Source organism: Thalassophryne amazonica, chromosome 2, assembly GCF_902500255.1.
Source record: "Thalassophryne amazonica chromosome 2, fThaAma1.1, whole genome shotgun sequence".
In the NCBI taxonomy this organism is placed as follows: domain Eukaryota; kingdom Metazoa; phylum Chordata; class Actinopteri; order Batrachoidiformes; family Batrachoididae; genus Thalassophryne; species Thalassophryne amazonica.
The window spans coordinates 100,808,735-100,829,519 of record NC_047104.1 but is presented as its reverse complement, the minus strand read 5'-3'; the positions used below and the strand labels follow the sequence as shown (position 1 = coordinate 100,829,519).

At 39.0% G+C, this 20,785-nt stretch overlaps 1 protein-coding gene across 5 annotated transcripts in view; it reads right to left on the bottom strand.

Annotated features, from left to right (window-relative positions):
• The window catches only part of usp47 (ubiquitin specific peptidase 47), a 60,527-nt gene extending 42,470 nt beyond the window's left edge, over positions 1–18,057 (bottom strand). For 3 of the 5 annotated variants that reach the window (XM_034190634.1, XM_034190624.1, XM_034190643.1), the window contains exon 1: positions 17,792–18,057. In XM_034190634.1, coding sequence (XP_034046525.1) covers positions 17,792–17,836 — 45 coding nt within the window. In that variant the 5' untranslated portion in view covers positions 17,837–18,057. Of the gene's footprint in view, positions 1–698; positions 737–17,791 lie in introns of those variants that run through there. The other 2 variants (XM_034190659.1, XM_034190649.1) reach the window with 2 other exon arrangements.
• Positions 18,058–20,785: the final 2,728 nt, after the last annotated feature.

Here is a 20,785-nt window from a genome sequence, read left to right as displayed (position 1 = left end):
TGACAGACTGAAGAAATTTTTATTAGAAAATGATATCTGGGTCAGACACACTTTGATCACATTTTTTAAATGACTCCGAACACTTCCTAACCAATTATTTATTCATTTAAAATTTATGCCTCTTAACTCCACAAGGTATGTTTCATGTTAATTTATTCTTTGACATTCATGAAAAAGCTGACTGATTATTATCATAAAATGTCCACATGCACTTCTTGGTTAGTGGTCATATAGATATGATCCACACAAAAGAGCTGTAACTGGATATGCTACATGCTGCATAGGTGAACTATCCTGAGATTTTCACTCTTTTTGGTTTGATGTTTGGTAAATCTAAATTAATGTCCACAGGTGGGATGTGAGAGGGAGAGAAAAGAGAGGTCCGCACACTAAGCTGCCCACACAGACACAAAAGGAGGAAACCCACACAGTTCAGCCCACTATTAAATCAATGTTCCCTTATAGCTATCAATTTATTTTAGAAAGGAGAAAATTCATTTTGTGAACAAACACATGCATTTCATACAGCAAAACAAGCATCAGAAGTAATGTTACTTAGTTTGGTAGATTAAACATTGCCAAAATAAAATGACCATCCCTGTGCTGCTTCATGCAACAAAAAACACCATGCTCACTGTGCACTTCTCATACACAGACATGGCACGCACACACACCCACACCCACATACACAAAGCTACCTGAGAAAGCCTCTTCATCTCATCAAAAATATTCTGTCTGCAACTCCAAAACAAACCCTGACAACATACAGAGACAGCTGGGATGAAGAAAAAAAAAAAAAAAAAAAAACATACAGTAGGGAAAACAGATTGTATATAATGTGCCTGCCTACTCGTTACCTGTACAACAACATTTCGGGTAACCAAAGCCAGCTGGTTGGTCTAGCTCAATCATAGTTCGGCTAACAAATCCACCACCTTCCTCATGGCTTGGTCAAAGAATGACAATTACACATAATTTCAAGTTATTGAGGTTTTCCTAACCTCTCCACAGGGTTTGTGATCCTGGCCTGGCAAAATCTGACTGACAGGTCCTATAAACAGGCAGCAGCTGACAACAGTGTATTATGAGATTAAAGGTTATTTTTACCATGGATATAATCACAAGGCACTGACATGAAGCCACAGGTACAGCAAAGCAAAGGCACTACTGGTTTCGCTGCAGCTGTTTATAAAAGCAATACATAATGGCATATGATGCCATGAAATGCCAGTATACATGAACACAACCACAACCACCAGAATGCCTTTACAGAAAGGTGGGATCAATTGATATGGCTTTTTCATGGCCGATACAGATTAGTAAGTGACGGAGACAGATAACCAAACAGTAAAAAAAAAAAAAAAAAAAAAAAAAAAAGCCAAAATTTAGAACAACAACAACTCTTAATAAATTTAAAAGAAACGGGGGGAAAAAAACACTTTCCTGAAATGCCTTCCAGCACATCTTTAATTCAGACTCTTTCAACATGACCTTAATACAAAAGGTGCAGGGTAACATTATTATGAAGTTGAACAAATGAACAAACAAATTAATTAATAAATAAATAAATAAATACAGCAGAAACAGACCCAGTCGGCACACATTCTTCTTCTCTGCGGGACAGCAGCCTTCAGCATTGACAGGCTGAACTTGTGATGGCTAACAAATCAGATCTGTGGGTGGGACTTTGCTAAAGACCAGAAAGAGATTTATATTTCAAAAGGGTGACATGGGTTTCTCAGCAATTTTCTCAGCATGATGGGCCCTTGATAGAGAGGTGGTGGCGTAATGGTTTTCAGGTTGAACTGGGACACCAGCGATCCAGGTTTGCTTCACGATTGCAGCCACGCCCCCAATTGGCACTTTCAACAAGAGTGCTGGGGAGGAGTGGGAGACAGGCGCCGTGAGCCCTTCTGGAAACAAATTTCAGGTTTTAGTTCACTACCAATGTTAAATAAGAAACTCTACCTACCCTTCTCAGACATTAACAGTTTTTAGAAGAAGAACTCAACCCTTTTATTTCCTTTTAAATATGTAATTTTTTCTTGTTAGTTTAGTGTCTTAATGTATTTATAAGTTGTTTAGGTTCTTGTTATAATACACATTATTATTATTATTATTACTAATGTTTTGTTTTTACTTTATTTTGTCATTTTATTTTTAAATAGACCACAATGGAAATAAGTGTAGGGCAGCAGCTATCAAATATTTTTGGAATCGAGTATTCCATCGATTAATCAAGTAATCGGATAAAAAGTACTTTTGTGTTTTTAAACAATATCAATAGTGGCAGGGCTCTCCCTATGCCATGGCACACTGTTGCTGTGCCATCATATAGATTTTTAAGTTTAGGGTCCTCCCTTGTTCTTTGTTTTCTCAGGTAATGAAAACATTTTTCGTATTATTAAGAGTTCTGGAGCTTTGCCAAACCATAAGCCCAGGCGGTCTGTGAAATCTTCAGTCTGCGGACAGGACATTTTTTTTTTCACTTATTGCACATTTCATTTGCACTTTTTATTACTGTGATTTAATCAGTGTTTAATGTATATTTATACATGCCGTACAGAGTGCAGTTCAAACCGAAGTCACATTCCTTGTTTTCTGTGGATACTTGGCGAATAACAAAGTCTTTGAAAAATGGCTGTGGAGTTCAGCGTTTCCACAACAGCTGCACTGATAAATTAACTGTACAGCCTGTTGATAAAAAACTCTTATCAAATCTGATTATAGGCATTTTTTTTTTTTTTGGAATAGTTAAACATGATTAATTTAAAGTGCACGTGCTTTCGCTTCATCTGTGGAGGTGGAGAGCAGCCAGTGGAGCAAACAGTGTTTTTTAAAAAAATATACAAACACACACATAAGTCCATCTCAGACGATCAGCGCGGAACCTTTCTCTTAAAAGGCTTTATTTTACTCAGCGTATGGCTTTGTAAATTTGTAGTGTCGCCCGCTACATTGATTAGTGCTTACATTAGTTATGGGCATGCTTTACAGTCTTTTGTTTTTTTGTGGGAGCGTTACAGCGCCACCTACAGGCCTGGCATATGTACTACAGCTTTAAATGAAGCCTGGAGGCAAAGAATTTGCCTCAAACATTTTTCATAGTTGAATTACTCAATCATTTCAGCCCTAAATAAGTGTTTTCATTTTCTTGTGTCATCCATGTATTTTTAATGTATTTACAATTATATTATGTACTGACTAAATAAAATCACGAACTCATGCTTTTAATGATGATGATTTACTACCCCATGCAGGATTGGCGTTCAAGTCCAGAATGTACATATTAGTGTCCATTTTTCAATGTTGTTAGCTAATATATGTAGCTTCTCTAAAAACATTAGTGTCATCAACGTTCAGTTTTGGCAGCATTCATTCTTGACCCAAATGGCAAATGTCAGCTCTCCCCAGTCTGTGTGTGGTTAAAATTGCAAGCATGCACACACAGCTGTTTGTGTGTTCTGCATTCTGTTGTACGCAGGTGTTTTAATTTAACAAATGGAGACAGTGGCGGAAGACATTAAAAACACTACACATTTCACTCATGGTGCAAACATGACACTTAAATCTAAACTGACTAAACCAAGTGAACTACAAAAACACAATAAATCAATAACACTAACAACACTGTTAAACTAACATGAACCACAATAACATTTAAAACCCCCAAACTCCCATGATTTTTACACTGCACTTTACTCATCTGAAATGCAGGCAGAACCTCACAGAGTTCAACAGCTTTTTGTCTTCTTTCTCTTTACCTTCTCTTTCGAAGCAGAAAGCAGATTCGCTTGATTCCCCACTCACTAGGGAAGAGATAGCAGGGTTCTAGCTAGCGCAAACTTGCGTTACGGCCCGTTACGCTATAATTTTGGACCGTTACGCTTATTTTGGACCATTACGATTTTCAATACAGCGTCTGTAATCAACCGTTTCATCGCAACTCCAGTTTGAAGCGTGAATCCAAGCAATGCTTCGATTCTATGGCTTGTGGCTCTTTGATTTGCTGCTCTTCAGAAGCGGTAAGTCCGCTACTTAACCCCTCTGAAAGCCATTAAAATATCATGAGTCACTTTTTTGTGGATTAAAGTCACTAAATGGGACTCTTGTCTTGTTGCAGTGGAGAAACGAGAATCGGGGCCCTAATTATACTTATATTAAAGAGTAATAGGGACCCTCTAGAACAGGGGTGGCCAATTTCGGTCCTCGAGAGCCACCTTCCTGACACTCTTAGTTGTCTCCCTGCTCCAACACACCTGAATCCAATGAAAGACTCGTTAGCAGACTTTTAATGAGCCTTTCATTGGACTCAGGAGCAGGGAGACATCTAAGAGTGTCAGGAAGGTGGCTCTCGAGGACCGAACTTGGCCACCCCTACTCTAGAATGTAAAAACTATAGGCCAATTAGCTTAATTAACTGTGATTGTAAGAGTCTCTCAAAAATTTTGGCTCTTAGTTATTTGGAGGCTCATGGTTTTGTCCAAAAATTTATTTCCTGGATTAAGCTTCTATATAATGATCACATAGCCTCTGTAACAACAAACAGAGTTATATCTAGGGATGGGTATTGATAAGATTTTAGCGATAGAGGTCATTATCAATTCCGCTTATCGATCCGATTCTTTATCGATTCCCTTATCAATACCTTCTGTGAATTTTCTCTGCACTAAAAGTAGGCTTTGTGGGTTTTCTACATCAACACATTTATTGAGTCTTAAAGTAAACAATATGAAATTGGTCACTAGATCCTTGATCTCTGACATAAAAAATAAAATATGCACACAGTCAATAGATCCTAGATCTCTGGAAATAAATAAAAATCAGGGCTGTGAAATGAAAATTGTGAAATCCGAGGAAAATTTGCAGGGTCGAGCCAGGGTCTAGGGCCCATGGGGCCCCAGAAACCAAATTAATTTGGTATCTAATGACATTTTCAGCATCTCCTAGAAGAAAAAAAAAATCTCAAAAGAAGTGCCAATTTAAATGATTTGTATCTGTAACACAAAGATCAGTGTCCACGGACTTATAAAACTTGCACGATATCATAGAAAAAAAGAAATGCTTTGAGATAGGTATTTTAAAAACTCAGTGACGATCACTATTACAGAGTACAACATTAACACCCCTCCCCACCCCCCTTGATGAAATCCGCGAAAAATAAAATTGGTACATGGTCACTGTATCCTGGATCTCTGGACATAAATAAAAATAAATAAAATCTGTATATGGTCATTGGCTCCTTGATCTCTGGACATATCTTTACATGGCCACTGGATCCTACATTTCTGGACAGAAAAAATAAAAATAAATAAAATCTGTACATGGTCAATGGATCCTAGATCTCTGGGCACAAATAAAAATGAAATATGTACATGGTCACTGGATCCTAGATCTCTGGACATAAATAGAAATAATCAGAATCTGTAGTTTTTGTCAAAAGATTTCCTTTCATGGATTAATGAGAGAAATTTAACTCCATAGCCTTTGAGCTGCAGTCTTGGAACTGGCTGCACTGCAAATCAAGATCAATGTAATTAATAAAAGAAAGAAGGATGTCTCAATTTGGAGGGTAAAAACAGTTTTGGTCTATTGTAGTTTGTTGTCTGTATTACAACATTTGGAAAGATGTGTCATTTGATTTAAAACGGCGATTCGCTTTGAAGTTATTAATTCTGACTGGAATCTATCTTCCCTACGTTTGGAGCTGCAGTTAGTCCCACAAAACAGTAATAATTATAATAACAATAATAATATAATTTCTTTTACTTGAGGGCCAATAACTTCAGTTTACAAACCGGCGAAGAGGGTCCAGTTCACGCCAGAGAACCATCTCGTGCGCTGCCCCACAAAAAGTTAATGAGGAACAAATAAAATCTCTGGTGTGGAATGGAGGATGATTCTTATGACTAGCCCGCAAGAAGACAAGAGCCCCAGTTAGTGACTTTAATCAGCACAAAGATGAGTCACAATTGACATCTTTAAATGACACAGGTAATGAAGAAATTGCAGATCTGCTGCTTCTGAAAAGAGAAGTAGCACTGCAACCCACTGCAGGAACAACAGGTCTAAAATCAACGTAGAGAAATTATCAATTTGCCGATACACACCCTCAAAAACAACAGCCACTCTCACATAATGTGAACTGAACAGATAAGGGAATCGTTAAACAAAAAGGCTATTGATTTTGGTGGATCAAATAATTTTTTATAGATTTTTAACAGAAACCGGTTTTTGATACCCATCCCTCGTTATATTACAACCCTTTAAGCTCTATAGGGGTATGCATCAGGGCTATCCTTTGAACCCCTTGTTTTTTGCCCTGGCATTGGAACCATTAGCAGCCTCTATTTGTAATCCAAATTTCCCTGGCCTTCAAGTTCACGGAAACATCCACAAGATTATGTTGTATGCTGCTGATGATGCCCTTATACCAGTTACAAGGCCGCAAAGGACTACACTTGCACTTTTTAAAGCAATTAACCATTTTTTTTTCTCACTTATCTGGCTTAAATCGTAGGCTCCTACCATCACGCCTTACTGCCCTAAGACACTGTTCACACTTGGTAATTTCACCTGGCCACAAAGAGAGCTTAAATACCTTCCCCACTCTCTTTCTTATTTAATTTGTGTTCATTGTGACCTTTTACTGGATTTACACAGATGCCCCAAGATTTAATCATCTCCTACAGACTCTTCCTGTAAAGATCCCGCTTGGCTATTATTCAACAGACTTTATAATTATGTTATTTGGAACGGTAAGCACCCCAGGGTGAAGCTACAGAGACTGCAAACAGATATGGGTGGACTTGGGGGTCCAAACCTAGCCCTAAACATATCATGCACTGGGCCTTCCCTCCTGAAAAAGTCACCCCCTGGCACGCTCTTCAAAGCTACTTATGCAGTCCACTTCCTTTATTGCATCTTGCCACAGTAAAACTCCCTCCATCAAAAACTCGTCCTGTTGTGTCTTTTCTGCAATATGTATGGAAGAGGACTACACACTATTAGGCTTTGATCCCAATCTCCATACATTGGCCTCAGTTTGGCATAACCCAAGTTTTTGTATCGATCGGTTCCCATTCATTTGGGACTCCTGGGTGAACAAGGGTATTCTGAAACTGAGAGATCTGTATGCAGGGGGAGGTCTTAAATCATTTGCGGACCTCCAAGCCTAGTTTGAGCTACCTCAGAATCACCTCTGGAGATTCCTTCAACTCTGACATTTGCTGTGCTATACCTGTGGATCGCCTACCTCCTCTCCCCCTGACATGGACTAGCTTGGCAAGGGCTATAGGGCTTCAGTTTACTATGGACCTCAAGACAATCTTTACCGATGCCGAGTGGGCCAGGATTCTGCAAAATGTAAAAACTGTAGGGCAACCTATTCTTGATTCCCTTCCCTCACATGATCCAGAATGGGTTCAGATGGCTCTGTTGGTGAGGGGTAAACTTCACATTGGAAATCTCCTTCTGCTCCACCAGGAGCTTGGTAAAGTAGCTGCATCAGAGAGCTTGTCATTTAAACTCCTGGATAGGAAGGATCATTTGAAGTAGGACTCCTTGACCAAGTGGTTAATGCACTTGGTTTCAGTGCCGAAGGTTCCCGGTTCAAATCCCACCCCTGCCACATTTCTCCATGTAATGTGGAGTTGCGTCAGGAAGGGCATCCGGCATAAAACTTGTGCCAATTTAACATGCAGATCCACCTTGGATTTGCTGTGGCAACCCCGAGTGCAAACAAGGGAGCAGCTGAAGGGTCTTACTTTTATTTGAAGTAGGACTCCTATTTAGCCAGTATAAATAGGGTGGTGTAAATTCGTAAGACCAGTTGTTTGCTTTAGATCCTGTCACTGAGTGAACTTTTTTTTTTTTTTTTTACGTTGTGGTTGATTTAATGTTCCATCTTTTCCATGTTTATTGTCATTGCATATTTGCTCACTGTGTTTTGTGTCTTTGATTGCATATTTTACAATGTTTGTTTTAGAAAAAAAAAAAAACAAAGTTCAAATCATAAAAAAAAAATCCTGCTTCCTTGAAACAGTTTCACCACAAAGTATCCTGCTTCCTTGAAACAGATTCACCACAGAGTACTATACTGTTTGTATTTCTGAATGATTTATGTAAATGAAGGCCAAGAAGTATTCAGTGACTTGGTGATGTTCATGTATCCATCCCTGACTTGGCTCAAGAAAACTGGCTGTATAAGTGATGACTTAATTCTTATATTTAGAAAAATTACCCAGTCCCAACCTCATTTTTGGAATGTGTTGCAGGCCTTAAATGCAGGACTAGATATATATATTAACAAATGAAATGTAGTTGACCACACAAAACATGAAATATCTTGGGGTCATACTGTGTGTAATGAAATAGAAGTCAAAGTAAATGCCACATTATGAGTCTACCCCACCACCACATTTTCCATATTATCCAAGTGTTTTCTGATTTTTTTTAATTATTTTTCATAAACATTACAATACAATTTAGAAACGCACGCACTTCATCATTTCATTATTATTTCCCATTTTTAATATAGTCTTGCTCTGGAACAGCAAACAATTCAGAAGGTGGTAATATGAAAACAAAATGTAACTTCTACGATTACCAATACTCAGTTCAGGAGAATTTACACAGGATCTAATGTTGCAGTTCTCTCTGCAACTGCAAAAAAAATGTATTTTCCTTAAGGAAGTTTTAACTTAATACATTTGTAACAGCAAGATTCATTATCATTAACGGTGCAAAAGCTGCATCAGCCACGCCATTCATGAGTCACTAATCTTAAAAGTCAACTGGATTATCAACTGAACAACACTGCAATCTTGCAATGCACCTCACTTTACTTAAAATGTTCAGTTTTATTCATTTTGATCTTATTTGTGTCACTCAATTTTGTGAAAATATAATGTTCTGGACTTCATTATATTTAACATTCATTTGCTAGTCAGGATTATATAATTAAAGTTTACCGTCTTGACAGAGTTCACAACAGTTCAGTGTTTCAGCACAAAATCATCACAATATACCAAAAGCTGTTGATACTTCAAGTCCAGGTAGCACATTACAATGATACACATTTTGTGAAGTCTTCCCATTCTAATATTGTTAAGGGTGTAAAGATACATGTATTTGTATTAAACCGTTTCGGTACGGGACGTTCGGTTCGGTACAGGGCTGTGCACGGGTGAGTTCGCGTTGCGTGTGTTTACCATAATTTCTGGACTATAGAGCGCACCTGAATATTAGCCACACCCACCAGTTTTAAAAAGAAAAAAGAAACCGTACATAAATAAGCTGAACTTGTATATAAGTCGTGGGTCTCCACGTTGTAACATGAGATATTTACACAGAAAGATGCTAGAAAGATTTTTTAACTTTTAATTAAATACGTACCGTAAATGCTTTTTTCCCCCTTTAAGTGTTACACGTAAATATTGATACGCACGTCATCCAGCGCGCGCACGGTGTCCCTGCTCCACACGGAGAACTGAGTACTTTTATAACTTTTTCTTGAGATTTCATCTCGTGTGCAGCCAGGATCGCATGGAGGCTGCAGTAAATGAGATGTTACTGAGGCGCTGTGACTTTTTCAACTTGTTGCGCCAACACTCTCTCATTAACTCCTGGATCTGTTCCTAAATGATTGACCCTGGTGTATTGAAAAAGTATAGGTCAATATCAAATCTATCATTTTGCTCTAAAATTCTGGAAAACGTGGTTTCACTTCACAGCAGCTCATGGACCACCTTACTGAGAATAATCTTTTTGAACCACTGCAGTCTGCTTTTAGAAAATATCATTCCACAGAGACAACTCTCACTAAAGTGGTGAATGATCTTCTGTTTGCAATTAATTCAGACCACTAAAGTTCTGGTGCTGTTGGATCTCAGTGCTGCATTTGATACTGTGGATCATCATATTCTACTCAATAGGCTGAAGAATCATTTTAGAATGACTGGGAGAGCCCTTGCATGGTTGACGTCATACCTGACCAGTCGTTCTCACTGTGTTTTGTACAATAACACTACCTCTAACTAGGGCTGCCACGACTAGTCACGACTACGTCGACTACTGAAACCATCGACAACTAATTTAGTAGTCGACGAGTCATTTGCTTTGAACCTTGAACCAATGAAGTAGTGCTTCGATCTGCTGCTTCGTTGGATCTTTGCTTCGCTCCTCTTCAGAAGCAGTCTGCTCAGAATTAATAACTTCAAAGTGAATCGCCGTTTAAATCAAATAACACCTCTTTCCAAACATTGTAATACAAATAAACTGCAATCGATCAAAATGTTTATTTTCCTCCCAAAAAGAGACGTCCTGGCTGACGTGCAATGGCCCAAGACTGTATGGCTGCAGACCTGCAGACTCCAGCAGCCAGCAGAGCTAAGTTCAGACGTATGGAGTGACATTCATGCCGTTAATGTCTGAAAGGAAATGCTTTTGATAAAAACAGATTTTTGTCAATACAGATTTAAAATTATAGATAGATTTAAAATACAGATTTTTTTCTATCTATGCCCAGAGATCAAGGATCTACCATGTAGAGTTTATTTATGTCCAGAGATCAAGGATCCAGTGACCAATTTCATATTTATTTACTTTAAGACTCAATAAAATGTTGTTGACATAGAAAACCTGTAAAGCCTACTTTTAGCACACAGAAAATTCACAGGAGGTATCGATAAGCGGAATCGATAATTGTATCAATATCGATAAAATGCGATAAACTACAATTTCCGTATGATCCACCTAGTCGACTATTCGCAAAAATAATCATTGACAAGTCGACTATCAAAATAGTCGTTTGTGGCAGCTCTACCTCTAACCTTAGTGACATGAAAACTTTTAATAAACCTGAGTTTCTTCTGGCATGTTTACATAAAACAAACAATAACATCTTTAAACCCAGAGAATATATTCACAAGAGTTTTAGGCACAATATACAAAGAGTTTAATGCTGTTGTCTGTGTGTAGAGGTTAAAGTGCACCCTGATCAGCGCATCTCAATGCATTTCTCCTGTTGTGAACCTTTACCCATAATGCAATGCAGCATGTGTGGTCCAAACACTAAAACCTTCAAAATTACTGCATTACATTAAAACTAAAACATATAGCTGATATTTCCACTTTATAAAACACCAGACGGGTATTAGTTTGGTTAAAATTAACCATAAGTTGTGTTCGCTTTTTAATGTGTGCACACAGTCGCGTGAACCATACCGCTATTAAACCAGTTCAGTGTTATTTTCTGCCTCTGTGGAAATGTGCTCTGTTCTCTACTGCAGGTGTGGTGCGGCTCAAAAACACAGTCATTTAACATTATTATGATTTATTTAAAATTTTTTTGTCTTGGTGGATCACTTTCATTGTGTCCAGATGCTGCTGAGTCTGGCTGTGGTAAAGGCTGCCCTGAACGAAACACTGTGACCCGTTAAACTTTTAAACCTCCGGTTGCTCCGATCAGGTCCGCTGATTTGATCAGACCTGATCGATCAGGTCGTCTGATGAGCGCACCGACATGCAGCGAGTGCGCGTTTAAAGAGTCCCAGCTCTTTTCAGGTCTGATCAGACCTGATCGATCAGGGCGTTTGATGAGCGCACATACATGCAACAAGTGAGCGTTTATTTTAAAGTCACAGGTTCGATCAGACACAGAGAGAGAGACAGACGGAGAGTGCGCGCGTGAGAGAGAGAGAGAGAGAGAGAGAGAGACCGACCTACTGTTTCTGTTGTGTTTCTGGATTTCTGAGTTGAGGTTCGATTCCCTGTTCTGATCACAGGCAGGCGCTGTGGGCTGCGTGATCATGTTTTCAGCTGAATCACTCTGGGTGCAGCACTCAGTTTTGGTTGTGTACAGAAGCGCAGTGTTGCACAGACTTGCATGCAGTAACGTTGTGCTGCGCAGACCTGCTTAAAAGTGTGTTCAGCGCTCTACGCCGAAGAAAATTAAACATGTTTAATTTCTTCCGTCCTACACGCGTAGCCTTCAACATACTGCTGCGTAGAGCGCAAAAACTCAACGTAGAGCTGCTAAAAGTGGGTGTAGAACTGCTCAACTCAGCGTAGACAATACGCTGCAATGAGCAGCTCTACGAAAACGCCAATGTGAAAGGGCTTCAGACTTCACAAATCAAATCAAATTTATTAATTTACGAGGTCTCTTAGAAAAGTATCGGACCTTTTTATTTTTTTCAAAAACCTGATGGATTTGAATCACGTGTGCTTGCATGAGCCAACCTTGAACCTTCGTGCGCATGCGTGATTTTTTTCACGCCTGTCAGTTGCGTCATTTGCTTGTAAGCAGCCTTTGTGTGAGGATGGGTGGTGTCTCTCGTCGTTTTTTCTTTGCAAGGAAAATGGCGGAACGACTGGAGCAGCGCAACTGCATCAAATTTTGCCACAAACTGGGCAATAGCCAGGTGGAAACCATTCGGATTATTCAGATGGCTTTCGGTGATGATCCCCTGGGCATCACACAGATTACGGAGTAGTACAACCGGTTTAAAGACGGCCGCACAACGGTGGAGGGCGCGCCATGCTCCGATCGGCATCAACACGCTGAAATGACCAAATCATTTCCAAAGTGAACGCTGTGGTGATGTGGGACCGTCGTGTGATTATCCGAGAAATTGCGGAAGAGGTGGCCATCAGCACTTTTTCAGCACATTCCACTGTGAAAGAAGATTTTGCCATGAAGAGAGTGGCGGCGAAATTCATTGGCACGAAGCTGATGGCGCAGCAACAGCGCCTCTGTGTTGAAGTCTCACAGAACATGTTGTAACATGCCCAGCTCGTCAACCAATCGGAAGATTCAGAAGGCTTTCGGTGGCTTTTCAGTCGTGTGACTATCCGAGAAATTGTGGACAAGCTGGACATGTCAGGGCATGTTCATCTCTCTCAAAGGACAATGTAAAATCAAAAATTACTCCAAGGTTCCTCACTTTGTCTGTATGATGTATAACACACGAACCTAAGCTAAGCGCTAGCTGATCAAATTGATGCCGATATCTCGCTGGACCAAGAACCATAACTTCAGTCTTATCAGAATTTAAAAGTAGGAAGTTACTGGATATCCAACTTCTTACTGATGCAAGGCAATCTTCCAAAGATTTTATGTGAATGAGATTACCAGCAGTTATTGGCATGTACAATTAAGTGTCATCAGCATAGCAATGAAAGGGAATCCCAAAGCGCCGCAGTATATTCCCGAAGGGGTGCTACATAAAGGGAAAAAAGCAGGGGGCCTAAAACGGATCCCTGCAGAACCCCAAACTTCATGTCCCTAAGAACAGTAGGAGGTGCCAATACGCAATACACAGTAAGAACGACTGGACAGGTATAACGTCAACCATGCAAGAGCAGTTCCAGTAAACCCAAAGAGATTCTCCAGCCTATTGAGTAAAATATGATGATCCACAGTATCAAACGCAGCACTAAGATCCAGCAGCACCAAGACTGTAGTGGTATGAGTCCATTGCTCACAAAAAGTCATTCACTACTTTAGTAAGTGCTATCTCTGTGGAGTGATGTTTTCTAAAATCAGACTGCAGTGGCTCAAAAAGATTATTCTCAGTGAGGTAGTCCACGAGCTGTCGCAAAACCACGTTTTCCAAGATTTTAGAACAAAATGATAGATTTGATATCGGTCTATAATTTTTCAATACACTAGGGTCGAGATTGGATTTCTTAAGTAATGGTTTAATCAATGCAGACTTGAAACATTTAGGAACAGATCCAGAAGTTAATGAGAGATTTATAATTTCCAGCACAGTTGGCCCAAGAATTGGCCACAGGTCCTTAAACAGTTTTGTTGGTACAGGATCAAATAAACAGGTTGTGCTTTTAGTAGACGTCACAAGCTCCGTCAGCGCGCCTTGCGAGATACCATCAAAATCTGTAAATCTGGGTAACACCTCAGTGGGCACATCCACCTCCATAGCAGGATGCAGTGGTTGGACCAAAGCCTGCTGAGATATGCTCAACCTAATATCCTCAACTTTCTTCTCGAAATAGTCCAAGAAGTCCTGTGCTGAAAAGGGAGAGTGAATAACAGGTGGCCGTCCATGAATGAGAAATACTACAGTTTCAAACAAAAACTCTGAGTTATGCTTGTTTTTATTGATCAAATCAGAATAATAGGCACGCTTTGTAGCCAGTAGTGCATGTTTATAATCTAAGACAGCATCATGCCATGCAAAGTGGAACACCTCTAATTTAGAACTACGCCATTTCCGTTCCAATGTTCTACAAATGTTTTTAACTGTTAAGCTTTATTTGCTATGCCTGCAAAATATGTTAGTGGTCTAAAATTATCTGACCTAAATTTACTGGATGCTAATTGGTCCGCTGATAGTTTTCAAAGTTATCTGAAAAGCTAATCCAATAATAAAAACATTATCTTTGATAATTAGCAGTCAGCGGATTAGCAGAACTGTACCCACCACTACATGAACCCAAGCTTACGTGCATGTTTTCCCTACTCTCCTTGTGCCACCTACAGCCAATTAACTAACAGAGTTGTGCTCAAGCAATCAAAAGTTTGGAAACAACAGATTTGACTAAACAGCTGTGGCTGCAGCAGGTACTAGTGGTGTTCAATACTGCAAGATTTGGTATTGATCCAATAACAAGTAAATACAGGGCCAGTAATGCCAAGACCAATATTTTTTAATAATGAAGGTGGATGCATTATCAAATTACTAAATCTGAATGAATTTTCATTATCTTTAAGTGTTTTTCCACCTTTAGATAATTAGTAAAAACCCTGGACAGAATTTGGGCAAAATAAGTTTATAGGTAAATAGATACTTTATATTATAATAGCCAAGTGGTCTCTGTGTATGGCTTCAATCACAGGAAAACCGGGGAAAGCTGACATTTTCCGTTTGGTATGCTTATGTATTTTGAGTCAAGGATGAATGTTTTGCGAAAACTGAAAGTTGATAGGACAAATTTTTTTGGAGAAATTAGGGATTTTAATTAACCAGTAAACAATGGACACTGCGCTGCAATGCACCATGGGATTTCCGGTTTTGGGGTTTTAAATGTTATTGTGATTCATGTTAGTTTAACAGTGTTGTTAGTGTTATTGATTTATTGTGTTTCTGTACTTCAATTGGTTTAGTCAGTTTAGTTAAGTATTATGTTGCTGTTACCATGAGTGACTAAAGCGTCATGCTCCTGGTACCATAAGTGAAAAGTGTGGTTTTAATGTCTTCCGACACAGTCTCCATTTGTCACATTAAAAGCATCTGCTTACAGCAGAATGCAGAAAAGACAAAAAGCTCTGTGTGTGTCTATGTGTGCGCATTCGTGCATGCAATTTTGATCACGCACAAACTGGAGACAGCTAGCATTTGCCGTTTGGTATGTTTATGTGTTTTGGGTCAACGATGAACAGTTCCAAAATCGAACGTTGATAGGACTAATATTTTTTGAGACGCTACATATATTAGCCAACAACACTGAAAAAGGGACAATGATATTTATATTCTGGACACACAAGCCAATACAGCAGGGGGCAGTAAATCATCTATATATTAAAAGCATGAGTGCGTGATTTTATTTAGCAAGTTCATAACATAAGTGTAAATATTAGGGGTGCCGGAAAAAAAAAAAAAAAAAAAAATCGATTCATGTCCAAATCGCAATTCTTATTTATTACGATTCTGAATCGATCCAAAATGTCCAAGAACCGATTTTTAAAAAGCATTTTTTAAACGTTTTCTTGCTTACTCGCTGCGTGTACTGTTTGTCAGGCAACGGCTTCTGTTGCCTCCGCCGTCCCCGCGAGGGGAGGGTCCAGTGTGCTTCAAACATTTGTGAGCTGAAGCTTAGCATGGTGGATGAAGAGCTAATTCAGCCAGCACCGTCTTTGCTGAAGGCAAATGTTTGGGCGCATTTTGGATTTTATTATTTGCTGCGTAAGAAGGAGCTTGACATGACTTATGCAGTGTGCAAAATCTGCAAAATGAAAGTCAAGTACTTCGGAAACACTTCAAATCCGCAAGCCCACATGCTACATCATCACCCGGCGCTAAAAGAGGGGAGCAGTGGTCTCTGCCGACTACTGACCAGCGCTTCACTAAACTGCCAGCCAACTCTGAACGAGCAAAGCAGATAAGTAAATTTACATCTTTTGAATCACTTGATTAACCTTGTAAAGCTGCATTTTCTTAAACATAAACATTTTTTAAGTAATATAACTATTTCTCAGAGCTCTTTCAATCGAAAATTGATTCTGACTCGAATCATCACCCCAAGAATCAGAATTGAATTGAATCGTGAGTTGTTGTACGATTCACATCCCTAGTACATATGTTTAAAAAAAAATACATGGTTAACATAAGAAAGTGAAAACACTTATTTCCATTGTGGTCCACGTAAAAATCAAATGACAAAATAGAAGATAACCTAAAATAATAATAATGTATGTATATGATAACAAGAACCTAAACAATGTATAAATACATTAAGAGTAAATTAACATTAAAAAATACATAATTAACAGGAAAAAAAAAGTTGAGTTCTTCTAAAAACTGTTCAGATCTAAGTTTCGAAAAACATTCTGGAATCACAAATCATTCCAACTCATTATAGAAACCTTGCAAAATTTATTATCACCCTTCAAAAATGTCAGCTATATATTTTATAAACACTCCCCAAGCTAGAGCCCGTGGATCCCCACAGGCAACATGCTAGTTATCATAATAAAAGTTTTTGTTCAGGAATAATACAGCAACAAAATTTTCATCATACATGGTCATGTCATACATTGTCAATTTTTTTTCTTCAAGTGAATAAAATTATCACTCCACAAAAAATATTATAAAACAAGTGGAATTTCAAGTAGAGTGTGTGTTCAGGAAATAAAATGCAAAAAATAGAACTCAATTTCTCCCCTTTAGTGCTCTTCTTTTGTAAATACAGCAGTGCCTAGAGGAGAGAAACTGAAAGTACACCTCATTACACCCGTATTGATGCCGACGTTGGTATCGATATTTGAATAGATTCGCCCATCACTAGGAGGTACGAATAGGAAACAAACAGGGAAGGTGATCCCTGTTCTACAATAATGTTAAAAATTACACTACTAACTCAAATCAAAATAAATAAGACTAATAAAAAACCCACGGTCTCATAGTTGTTGAGCTCATGATATGAAACAAGTAGCTTATTATTTCAGCATTCAGAGTTTCAGATGTTACTGACATACACAAGTTAGAAACAGTCTATCAGATTATGCAAGATCCTTAAGTAACCGAAACCACCAGTAAATGTAGCAAAAAAAGAACAAAGTAGCCAGGTGTATTTAATGATAGCATTACTTCAAAGCTGACAACCTGATACACACTTGCACTTCAGGTAATCTTAATAAAAAAATAACTAGCAAGTTGTTGACATTATTCAGCGCTTACAAGCTAGCACCACACGCTAACACCAGCTAGCAAAATCCTGTCAACTAATGCTGCTTGGAAGTTCACCAACATAAGCAGCAACGTTTACGTAACCGCAACAGGTGTATTTTCGACCCAAAGTGTAACTTCTCATTTTAACGTAAAGAGCTTCAGTGACCTAAATTCACTTTGTCTGAGATGTTTTAGCTAACTGTTAGCTAACTGTAGGCCGTCCAATCTCACGTTGAGTGAAATGTTGACGCTAGCATCTAATATAGTTAACCTCTTTGTCAGCCACCAAGACGACAAATTCCGAGAAAAGTGTAACGGTTTGGTCATTATTTGTGGCACATTGTACTGGCTGGGCTGGGTCCGTGTTAGCCTCTTACCTCTGTGGGTACGAACTGCTTCTCTTCGCTAGGCACCATTTCCATTAGTGCGACAGTTTACACAAGCAGCATCTGTCCGGATCAGAATGTCAGCGGAAAAACATCACAGCGGCAAACACAAGCATGACTTGTGTTTGTCTGTCTCCACTTTGGACGCCAAAATAACAAAAGTAAACTTACAGAAACTTAAAGTGATCGCTGTCAAACACGAAAGTATCCTGCTGCTATAAATGGAGAAAAATGGCCGGTGTTACTACGCGAGACTTCACTCTCGAAGTTTTGACGTCACAAAAGCCCAAACGAACGTGCGGTGACAGGTTGATGACGTGTTTTGGATGTTTTTAAAATGCCAGAGAATGAAAATAACAAATTTGTTTAAAACACAGGGGCGGAGCCAGATGGTGCTGTTACGTGAGCGCACACACGCACACACGCGCGCGCGCGCACACACACACACACACACTTCCCCAGCATCTCTGTACACTTTATTGCTCGTTTCTTGTTTTTTTAAGAAAATAAAGAAAACAGCAAACACAAGCTATACTATTTCTTGTAAGTGTATGAACACAGTAATGGGGGATTTTCACGTTTCTGGGTTTCTTATGCAAGGTAAAAGTTTGCTGTGTATTCGGACTTCCGGTCAGTTGTCAACAATGACTGAAGCAACTTCACGGTGTCACTGCTCTGTGCCACTCTGCAATTCCATCAAACAAACACAGCAAACACAGTACCTCACCTTTCACTCATTCCTGAGTGACAAAAGTCTCTGAAGGAAACAGGTGAGAGCTTCAGCCATGACATTCACTCTGCCCTTACTGTGTGAGGCCGAAGTGGAGGACATAGCAGTTTCAGCTGCGATGACAGAACACGACAACCATTCAGCTCCTCAGCCAGGTAGGTTTTATCTATCTATCTACATAGTAAATTTGCAGAGTAACATTTACTCTGCTGGTATAACATTTGGTCCCAGTCCAAATAAAGTTAAATACACTCTATCACAGTGCTAAATCACTCTATCACGGTGTAAAATCAATTCTTACTGGACTAGAAACACTTGATTTGACAAGACGTTAGAGCTGATTTCACTCTATAATACAGTGTATTTTGCTCTATTTAGACTGGGACAAATGTTATCCTGGCAGAGTATATTTTATTCAGCAAAATTTACTGTGTATCTATCTATCTGTCTTTGACTGATTCCAATAATGCCTCAAGATTAGCTTCTTTTATTGTAAAATTGGATCTGTAATTGTTCGGTTGTCCTATATATATTTTTTTTTTTATTGCATATAATTAATTTACAATAACCCCCTTCTGTTCTTTTATTTTTATGTGTGAAGCTATTTCAGGATTTTGTATAGTACCCATTTTGTTTGCATTTGATTCATCAATACTTACCTGTGTGTATACACACACACAGCAGCAGCAACAGCAGGAACTGGGAGACTAGTCAGGATTGAGGTAAAGATGAATACAGCAATTGTCGCGGCTCGTCTTTAGTCTTCTCAGGATGTCGTCTTTTAGATAAAACAAACTAATTGCAAGTGATATGCTAGAAAATGACACAACACTTTAGAATAATTCAGCCTTAAGCAAGATAAAATGCACAGAGTTTTTAAGTTTATTTAAGCCTTCGACACAAAGCTTAGACAAACTGAGTCCTCTAGAGAGACTGAATATGACAACCGCGCTCGTCTATTTATTGGAGACCCGCGGGCATCGCTCCTCCTTTGACTTTTTTATTTATTTCATTCCCAAGACATGGTTTTCTATTGGAAGCGTCCTCTAGTGAACCCTAAGCAGGTGTTAGGCCATTATTTCAATGTGACAAACGCTCCCATTAAAACATGAAGGATTTACAACTGATTTTTTTAAAAGACCTTCAGCCACAGGTGCAGCTGGCCTGAGGCCCCCCCCCGCACGTGGCCTCAGCCACACGTGCAGCTGGCCTGAGGCCCCTGCACATGGCCTGCGGGAAAGCACCTAAAAGGCCTTGGAAAGCCCCTGACAGACTGAATGACTAATAGAGCCCTTTTTTTGGGTTGAACACCTGCTAGTTCAACCAGAGGACATACAGTTCGGATCAGGACACTTGATAGTTCATCACAGTTCAAATATGGACCTAAAAATTATTCTACAGTCCCTCCTCTGGGACTCGAAAGAGTCCCATTACATCAACTATACTCTTGGGTTGTTTACTGACAAGACATCCTCATTTGTGCATTGCAATAAAAAAGAAAAACACATCACTCGACTTACTGATAACTCTGGTGCGGATATGAATATCAGTGATACTTCACACGGTAAATATATTGCAGTGCAGGTTAACCTACATACTAAGGCACAAGGTGAGCAATTAGCCGGATTATATCAACGCAAGGTGACATTCAAACAATGAGTTTTGGTGTAATTCAAGGCACTTAAAATGGCCACATAAAACAAGTTACAGCAACTTCTTAATCATGGCAAAGTAAAGGCTTTACATTGACATCAGTGCAACCAATCATCTTCTGGCATCTATTGACTCACTCAACCAGAGGCTCCAACCCATTATACTTGGTTCTACATATTATTTTGTTAAAGCGTCACACATTTATTATTTAAATGCATCAAATAACCCCTATGTTACCACTATTTAGTCAACCAATCAAGAAACTATTCTAAGGTTAGCGCAGCTATGTCTAGTTAAATGATAAACACAATAAATGGTTTCCCTTCATGTCCGTCCTTAAGTCATTTGCCTTAGTCAATCATATAATGGTTTTCATTATAGGCCATTTCTCAACATTCTCCACTTTGTTTTTCTTCTTTTTCAGCTTGTTTTCTAATGCCCTTTTTGGCCAGACGCCAAATTTAGGTGATGCATGTCTCTTGAGGCATGCTATAATTTAAGAAAAAGGGGTCCCTATGGTGCATCTTTACTACTAAATCTACAAACACGCCGTGTAAGGGTCCCCTTTTTATAACTTTGCAATGTGATATCTATGTGTATGC